At 36.7% G+C, this 9,908-nt stretch overlaps 1 protein-coding gene across 1 annotated transcript; it reads right to left on the bottom strand.

Annotated features, from left to right (window-relative positions):
- Window positions 1-1,204: 1,204 nt before the first annotated feature.
- LOC131045911 (probable disease resistance protein At1g61300) lies at window positions 1,205-4,704 on the bottom strand. Its single transcript, XM_057979568.2, has 2 exons — window positions 4,027-4,704; window positions 1,205-3,914 (listed from the first exon to the last, which is right to left on the bottom strand). The coding sequence occupies exons 1-2, from the start codon at window positions 4,542-4,544 to the stop codon at window positions 1,373-1,375; spliced, it is 3,060 nt and encodes a 1,019-aa protein (XP_057835551.2). The 5' UTR covers window positions 4,545-4,704; the 3' UTR covers window positions 1,205-1,372.
- Window positions 4,705-9,908: the final 5,204 nt, after the last annotated feature.

The raw sequence follows: 9,908 nt of genomic DNA on the forward strand, positions 1-9,908 counted from the left end.
AAGGTGAAAATTTTAGGGGGAATTAATTTCTAAGATAACATACATTTAACCCAAATTAATCATTTAATTTACCTAATTGATATCCCTCAAAGGAATGACAGTGTAAATAAGAATTTGAGCTCACATTATAATATTGCTGGCCTCTTCAAGGACAACTTCCAATGAATATGTAGTTGATGCATTTATGAACTCTATCAAAATACAAAATTGACTAGTTATTAAAAAATTAAAAAAATTGTGGATTCTCATAAAGAATTACCCCTTAGAAATTTTTATAACAATGTAAAGATAAATATATTCATAATATTATAAAGAAAACAAATATTAATTTGATAAATCAAAGAACATAAGAACAATGACAATATGATTAGTTATGCATAACAAAGGATAAGTCTATAAAAACAAGTGATCCAAAGTTGTGGAATCAACCTAAGACATATATGATTGTCATACACAAAAATTGAGGTGATATACAAATAGAGAGTAAGTATTCCAAAAAAAAAAGATATAACGATTCTAAAGTAGTCATCAAAGTTATTCATCAAGAATTATTAAGATAAATACCCTTACTATTTACATCTAATTTCTTAAAATAATATTAATTTACATTGTCCATAAAAACTATCAATATTTAATCTAAATTAAGCTATACCTATACAATATTAAATTTTTTTAAAAGGGTAAATACTTTTGACCTAGAACTATGAATTGGTGAGGTCACAGGTGGACCACATCCCCAATATAAAAAAACAAGTAAAACATTCTAGTAGGGTTTAAACCTTGATGGAAAGAACAACACCACCACAAATTAACCATCATACTATGTCAATACTCAAAATACACGAACATTAAATTAACTAAGTAAAATATAGGAAAAAATATTTTCTCTTACAAAACTACAAATGATGTGACATTTTCAAATAATTTTACATTCCATATAAAATTAAAATACCATTTTAAAGTTTAATAAAGACTTCAAATCTGAAGAAGAAGAAAAAATAGTTCCATAAATTGATAAATTTTCTTCCATCTTTTCAATCGATCTATCAAATTAAAAGTCTCACTACAATTATAAATAAAATTAAAATAGAAAGAAAATTTTTAATCAGACAATAGCATCCACTTTCACTAAAGTGCAAATCAATTTTAGATTAAACAAGTATAAATTTAACAAGTATTTGCTTCTGAATTTGATTGTGTATCTTTTTTTCCATCAACATTTCATCAAACAGAAAGCAAATACTTGTTATACTTACAAATAGTGTATGGCCTTAGTTAAATTTATACCTTTCCATGGTTACTGTTGCTGTTGGTCTGCAATGTTCTTGAATTATTACAATAATAAAAATAAATTTAAAAACAAAATCTATTCTTATTCCGATTTTGATTCTGATTCTGAGTCTGATTCTGATTCTGATTCTGGCACAGATTCAGATTCAAATTCATTTTCAGATTCATTTGCAGATTCAGAGTCATACTCATATTCAGATTCAAATTCAGATGCTGTAATAGTTACGCTGGAATTATTGGCTTCGATTTTATTCCAATATTCTCCGCCTTTCTTTAATGCCTCTCTTACTTCATCTGTCCCTGAATCAGTGTAATCGAACACCTTCAATCTTTTCAACCGCTCCAATCCCTCTCCCACTTTCTTCACATTCTGACAATATTGCAGACGGAACTCCTCAAGACATGCCATTGCCCCCTCCTCCAATTTTGGGAACTCTTCTAATTTTTCAAACAGTTGAATTGTGAAGAAGCGGAGATGTAGGAAACCTCCCGACTTTCCAAACGCCTTTGGCAATTCTCTGCAACAATCATCCCCACGCAACACCAACCTCACTAGATTGGGCATTCTTTGCAACTCCGGATAATAAATACAGGGACAATAATTTAATTCCAATTCCCTCAGATTTGCCAAATCACATATCCAACCTGGCACTACGAAGCTGTATAATTCAAGACTTTCCAGATCTCTCATTGCTCTCATTTTTTCTGAAAACTGCGCACTCGCATACTTAGTTCCGCTCATCATATTTCCGATATTTAGACGACGCATCTTGATGAGCTGCGCAAGAATCCCTTCTTCCATCCTCTCCAACTCCATCTCATGCTTTAGTAGTAAATGTAATTCCTGAAGCTGAGTCATCTTGGCCAAATCCTCCAACCTCATGAATTCGTCCTCTTCTATGGAGAGCTTCAAGCATCCTACTCGGAGTGTTCTCAAAGAAACCATATCTGATATTCCCTTCGGCATGGGAGAAACATCCCTGCATTCTAAATGCTGAAGATTTTTAAGTTCACTTATCCATACTGGTATATCAAAAAAATAACTGGGCATCGCTAGAAACAAGAGACTTTTCAGATATCTCACACACTCCGGTACCTCCCTTATCTCTGTACCCCTTAAATTCAGGACCTTCAGAAGTACCATCTTTCCAACAGACGCAGGCAATGTTAAGATCCGTGTGTAGCTCAAATCCAGAACACGCAGTCCTCTCATTGCGGTAAACAAATATTCTGGAATGGTTTCAATCTCCCAATTCTGAGACATTGAGAGCGTGCGGAGATAAGCAGGACGCCTGTGTGAGAGGGCATTATCATTTATATCTTTCTTGGCTAGTAAAATCCGACACCAGCCAGAGGCACCACTTGTATGTGTAGAGGCTTCTTCAAGAGAAAAAACACACTGATTTTCTCTCGATATCTGTATGGCCAAATCATGCAACAGATCATGAACTTTGCAATATTTGTTTAACCATTCATAAGAATCATCAGCAGCACCTTTTCGATCTTCGCATAGTTGAAGCAGACACAGCTGGGCAAGTTGATCTAACCAATCCCATGCAGTATCCCACTGCTCGTCTCCTGCTCCTGCTCCTGTTGGGACGAATCCCTCTGCTATCCATAGATATACCAGATATTCAGGGTCTATCTCCTCATCCTCAGGGAAGAAAGAAAGATAAGCAAAACAGGGTTTAAGATGTGGTGGCAAGGAATCGTAACTCAATTTTAATATATCCATGACAGGATCATGGTCCCCAATGGGAATAACTGCCCTTTCAAGCTGACGGCGCTTGGACTCCCATTTTCTAAGATCTGTGGCGCTGGCTAGAGATGCTGCTGTCGTTTTGATAGCCAGAGGCAAATTTCCACATTGCTTTACAATCTTACGACCCACCTCTTCCAAGTGCGATGGCACTCTGTTTTCTCCATGACCCAGAAATGCGTAGACGCAGAACAGCTTCCAACTGTCTTCATCCGACAAATTTTCCATCTCATAAATATGAGCTTTTGAATTTCGAGCAACCTCCTTATTTCTTGTGGTCACCACCACTTTACAATCTTTATCAACTGGAAGACCAAGTTTATCTAAGAGATTATCTTCTGTTGACAACGTCCACAGATCATCCAGCACAATAAGGGATTTTTTCCCTTGGAGACGGTCATGAATTAATTCAGCCGCTGTCTCTTCAGATATTTCAACATCCAGAATTTCCTTTTTTAAACCTATGCGGAAGGCTATATCATGTTGCAAATTCTTGACTGCATATGATTTGGAAATAGAGAGCCAAATAGAATTGTCAAACCTGGATTTTAAGGCTTTGTAGACATTTTGGAGAAGAAACGTCTTTCCCGAGCCACCCATACCAAGGACTGCTATAACTGGAACCTGTGGATCTTGTAGCAACCTGAGCATGTCTTCAACTTTGGAATCTATCCCCACTGGATGCGAATCTCTGGGCAGAAGGCTAGATTTCTTGTACACCTCTGCTGACCTACTCGTTGACGCTTCTGCGTCTGCATTAAGAACAATCTGATGTTTTGCAACTTCCGCATAACTTGGGAAGCCCTTCTTTCCAACCCTTTGTTGCACAGCGAAGGCAATCTTTGTACGCAGCTCCTCGACATTACTGACAAAAGCGTTCAAAATCAATATGGAGGCGGTATTTAGAAAAAAAATTAAATGACTGAATCATAATGGATTCAAAGAAAACAATCGAAACGAAATAAACTAAGCCTTACTCGTTAGATGTGCTGAATTCGTAGCCAGAGACCAGTGAAGAAGAGCGGAGAGCTTCTTTCCACTGTTGAAGCTTCTTCTTACTGAATCTCCCATTTTCTTCATGCTTAGCGAATGCAGCTGCATAAATTCCCTTGTGAGGATAGCGAAGCTCGGAAGGCTTGACATCACAAAATACAGGAATAAACAGAGCCCTGGTTTTCAGCATGTGAACCAGCTCATTTAGACACCAAGGGGACTCCGCATATCTTGGGGAGAAGATGGCGATTTGCACAGAGGAAGAGTATATGGCATTTTGTATGGCAGGCTCAATTGAATCTCCCAATTGTAATTCTTGATCATCAAGAAATGTCCAAAATCCCATTTCCTCCAGTGGATCGTAAAGTGCAAAAGCCACAGTATCTTTTGTGTCAGGGCCTCGGTGATTGAGGAACGCATCATATAATTTTTTTGGTACAATGAGCGTTTCCCTTTCAAATTCACTGAAAGAACGTTTGTGAGAGAAGGATGTAGACGCCATGAAATCAAGTGCTAAAAATGGATGGAAAAATAACTGAGAGAGGAGTCTGGCCTGGATTGGATAAAACTACAGAAAGTTTGAAAGTTCTAAAGCAGGAGTATGCGTGAGGAGCACGCTGCATTATTCTCTCTAACACACTTTCCTGGTTATCTAACTTTTAACATGCTTTCGTCGAGTTTAAACTATAGGCAGTTTATTGTATTTATACTGATTAGATTACTTTTAAGTGTGAATTATAATTACGAATATTTAATTTTGCGTGAGAGAGGACCGAGAATTGACAAGCACCATCACCAAAAAGGCAAGCTAACTTTCTGTACAACTCATATTTTCGAGTTTACTTTTCTTTACCTTCATTGAATTTTACTGCAGTCGTAAAGGATGTTAATTAAAGGGCAGTTAGCGTGTATGGTCGAAGAAAGGCATTGTGACAGACAACTGAGAATTGAGAGGCACCATCGTTAAAGACCCCACAAAATTTTCTGTACAATTTTTCATTTTCGAATTTTACGCTTCTTTACGCGGTTATTCCGCTGTCTTTGAATTTTACAAGAGAAAACAAGATTTTTTTGGTGCGCTCTATAAGGAGAAGGAGGATAAAGACCCCTAAAGATTCCGTGCAATATAATCTTCTGAAAAATTATTAAAAAATCATTATAAATTGCAGGGAAGGGGAGATGGAGATTGTTTAAATATTTTCTATTTTTTAAAAAAAATTTATCAAAACTGATTACAAGAAGTATATTTTTTTCATCAAAATTTGTTGCAATTCAGGATTGTCAAAGAAGTATACAAATGCTCATAGAATGGATCACCATTTCTCAGTAGGAGACTATGTGTTTTTGAGAGTGCACCCATAAAAGAGTTCAATGCGTTATGGAAAGGGTTCTAAGTTGGCACCAAATTTTGTCAAACCTTTTGAGATCTTGGAGAGGATTGGTTTCGTTGCCTACCATCTTCCTTTGTTGCCAAGCCTATCTCGTATCCACAATGTGTTTCATGTTTTTGTGTTTAAGCAATATATCCCCGATGTGACCCATGTTCTATATTGGAATGCTTTCCAGGTTGAGGACGAATACCTTTCTTTGGAGTCTATGTGCATTCTACAACATCGAAGACTAAACCTTAGGGGTTGTGACATCGAGAAGGTAAGGGTCAAATGGAAACCAAATGTTGAGGTTTCAACAACATGGAAGGATGCTTCGAGGATGTGAGAGTTGTGCCTCTATCTATTTGTAGGCTTCTAAGAGTAAGCCTAATTCTAGGAGGGGGGGTATGTAATAACTTCCATGACTTCTTTCTCCTTTTTTGTCTGTTGGACTTATGATTGACTCTATATGTGTGTGATATCCTATTAGGTGTATGTGTGGACATACTTATTTGATCTATGATGCTGGACTATTCATGATGACTCTATATTTTAGGACTTGAAGATGATATTGATGATATTAGGGTTTATTGCTTATGATTTCTTAATATCTCTAACATGAAGATGATGTATTGTGATTATGATGGATCACGATGTACTAACATGTGTTACAAGTGATCTTATTGGAGAATTGATTATGGTTTCTAACATTTTTATGTATATATCATGTTAGGTGTATTTGTATATGTATATTTATGTTGTAAAAGTGTTTTGTGTTTCCGCTGATGTAGGTACAAGGCATCGACTCCACTTGGCTTCATAGGTCTAAGTGTGCCTATATAACCCTCTATGGTGGTTTACATGGTGATAAAATTAAACCCCATATGAGCTAACCCTAGCCATCATCCTGAATTAGGGAGATTAACTTGGTCTTTAGTATACCTTCTCGGGTTGTCATGAAGGCAACATCCGAAGTTAGTGGTTGATGGTTGTGTGATTTTGGGTGGATTTGTCATGGTTATTATTATTGTTATTTATGACAGATTTTATTAGTGGTATGTTATGTTATTAATATTATTTGGCTTCCACCTTTATCTTATAATATTTTCACCATTAATGATATGATTGCATCTATGATTATTATTTATTTATTTGTGTTTATTATATAAGTGGGGAGCACTATAGTAATGTACATGTCTATTTATGTTCAAATGGTGTGATAAGTGAATAAATAAATATTAGTATATTTGGGAGTTGATTATATTCGATAGAGGATTTAATTAACAAATTATTTATCAAATAATCTATCTTTTGTTATATTTTGGTTATTTGGTTGGTTTTCTTCTTGTACATGTTTTGGAAAGCAATTTTGATTGTTTGGATTGGAAATTTTAGGAGGGATTCTTCCAACAACTTTTCGATCGGATTTGTAGAGATTTTTGGTAGGGAATGCTTGGAAACTATTGGGGCTTGGATTTTGAGAGGGATTTTCTTGGAGTTGAATTAGTTTGTTGTTGTTCTAAGAGGTTTTGGCTGGAGTATTTTAGTGTGCAAGCTTCTACATTTCCCTTGATCTTCAAATTTGAGGTAGGGACCTTCTTTTTCTCATATTTCCTTTGAATTTCATGCAATGGCATTATGATGTTGTTGTTACCATTTGTATTAATTCAGAAATTTAATTTCAATAGTAGGTTGAATGGATAGTTTGGGTTGAAATGTGCTTAGAATTCAATACTGGGATGAAATGGATAGTTTGGGTTCAAATGTGGTATTGTATTCTTGTTTTCTTTGTAATTATTTTGGGGATGATCAAATTTTGTTCCTAGAAGGTAATCAGGCACTTCTCAAATGGATTGTTCTCTAATTCTATCTCTTATGTCATTAATTTTCCCTACTGAATGTCCAAAGTCAACCCATGCAACTATGTAGCAACAAGATGCATGTGCGCAGTTTATGGGCTGCAATTGCACAGTAAGTGACTACAACAACATAGAATCCAGCTGCAAGTGCATAGCTTTGGGTTGCAACTGTGCAACAACAGGCTACAATAGTTCAACATAACTTTTCTATTTGGCCTTATTTTCATTCCCGGGACATCGCAGAGGCTCAATTAGGTCTTGTACTCCATTTTGCTAGTGATTTTGGGTTTGATTGATCTGAATTAAGGTAATTTGGTGATCATATGCCCATTCCTATGTCTTGTGGTGGAAGAAATCAGTTAATTCTGCATTGATATATTATTTTAGGACCAACCCCTAAATGTAAGGGTCTTGTGAAAGTCCTAATTTTGATTAAATGTTCAATCTTTCAAAAAATGATTCATCGATGTTGAATATGAGATGCATATGCTTTAGTGCTTTATGATTCCTTGAATTGAACCTTAGGGTATGGGTAGCTAGATGCATTAAAGGGGAGTGTCTCTGAATGGGGGTCAAGGCCCTAAATAGGCTTCCAAAGTAACTCATTGGTGAGTTTCTTAATCAAGTGATAGCATAATTAATAAACTAGAGTAAAAGACATTAACAATCTAATATGGTGCCCCACCCATAGCCTTGTGTGCTTGTACATACTAAGTATGGGAGTGGGAAAACCTAGCCATCTAATAGGTGTGGATCTAGCATAATCAAATCTCCTTCTCTTCATGAAAGGACCATTTTGTTCCGCATGAGTTGTCTCTAGTGTCCTATCTTGTACTCTTTACTTCTTGTACTCTAGTAGTCTATCTTGTGTGGTTGTGAGTAGAAGCTTCTGGTAGATTCTCGTGATATTTCATACTTCTCCTTGTATGTGCTTTATATGTTTGTGTATAGCTTATGTTCCCTTGGATGTTGATGTTTTTCTTAAGGGTGGACCTTGTTTTCCTTCCTTGTTTGCTTATGTGTTTGGGGCCTTGTCTCTATCTCTTGAGAATGGTGGGGTCGACCTAAGGGTTTCACATGGTAAGGTGGTTGTTTCCAACCTCCATTGAGGATAGGTGGACTCATTTGTGTGCGTTTGGGAAAGATCTTGTCTTCTTCATTCAAGTTGCAAGTTCTTTAGTAGTTGTAATCAATATTTATGTTATGCAAATCATTGAGAAGCAATATAGTTGTATTTCTTTCTATTAGAGATCAAATAGGTTTTGAGGAGACCAGAAACCCATTACAATAGGTTTTGAAGGGACCCTAAACCGTTTGGAACTAAATGAGAATCCAAAACCCACAAAGGGAACGCTACAACATGATACATTACAAAGATAGACAACATCCAAACGTCAGCTAAACATCTATAAATGTAGAAAAGAACAAGACAAGACACCCACCAAGCCTAAACGCTCAGACAAGAGATGTCAACAACAATAAAAGGGTTTTGCAAGGCTCCCTTAACCTAAAACAAGGGTTTTGACAATACTCCATAACCTATTCACAAAGGGTTTACCCATGAAACCCATGAACAACATGCACCAGATGACAAAAGCATCCAAAGAGTGAGATGCTTCAAATAATAGGCTAGATACAAGAACCAAGGGTTTAGGCAAGGCACCCTTAACCTTCCAAATGGGTTTTGACATGGCTCCCAAAACCACCAAGCTGAAACCAACAACAAAACTTAGATTGAAAGTCATCTCTCCTTCAACAAAACCCCTCTCCACCTCAATAGAAAAGGGACTCACCTCAATAGGAGAAGAAGAGAAACAAGCCAACCATAAGAAGAGTAGAACGCAAATCAGTCCTACAACCAAGCAGCGAGAGACAAAAGTTAGCCACAAAGAGAAACAAAAACCCTCTTACTAGGAAAAAGACCAACTCCATAGCTATTGCCACCACCTCAATAGGAACTGTGAAAGAGGAAAAAGACAATAAATGCATGAAACACTCTCCATGGCCATTAGAGAAGACTCCACCTCAATAAGAGCCACATGGGAAAGAACCAAACCAAGATTAAAAAAAGCCCACATGAGAAGAAAAAACATCAAGCATCAGGCTACAACAGGGGCTAACTTAACTCAAGAGGATGAATCTCTAACCAAAATCAAGCCATGGTCAACTTAGGCCCTTGAAAACTATCAGCAACTACTTGACCAACTAGAAGAACAAAGCCCACAAAATCCCAAACATTGAAACATCTACACAAAAGAAGAGCCAAGAAAAATAGAAGAATGGAGTAAAGAAAAATCCAAACAAAGGCAAGGACCATGAAACCCACAATATGATTCCGTAGATCGAAGAAAATTAGCGCAAGGAAAGAAAGCAGCTCCAAGTCAAAACCCCAAATGAACAGGGGCAACAAACATCACCAAATGACCCCACACAAGAAGAGCACACACAAAGAGAAATAAGGGAAAGGTAGAGACATCCAAAGAGGAGGGCAAGCAGACACCAAACAACATAGTAACCAAATAACCATTGTAAGACAAGATGACATAAAAATGAGCTCCTAGAAACATGAACAACAGAGGCCCACCATCGAGGAAGACACCGAAAATAGCCAAAAAAGGAAACAAAATACCCAAGAAA

Source organism: Cryptomeria japonica, chromosome 3 (genome assembly GCF_030272615.1).
Source record: "Cryptomeria japonica chromosome 3, Sugi_1.0, whole genome shotgun sequence".
In the NCBI taxonomy this organism is placed as follows: domain Eukaryota; kingdom Viridiplantae; phylum Streptophyta; class Pinopsida; order Cupressales; family Cupressaceae; genus Cryptomeria; species Cryptomeria japonica.

Bases quoted from the DNA above. Each gene is read 5' to 3' on its own strand.
- LOC131045911 (XM_057979568.2), bottom strand. From the start codon at position 4,544: ATGGCGTCTACATCCTTCTCTCACAAACGTTCTTTCAGTGAATTTGAA. The intron at 3,915-4,026 runs GTAAGGCTTAGT...CGCTTTTGTCAG, and splicing joins GAATTCAGCACATCTAACGA to TAATGTCGAGGAGCTGCGTA.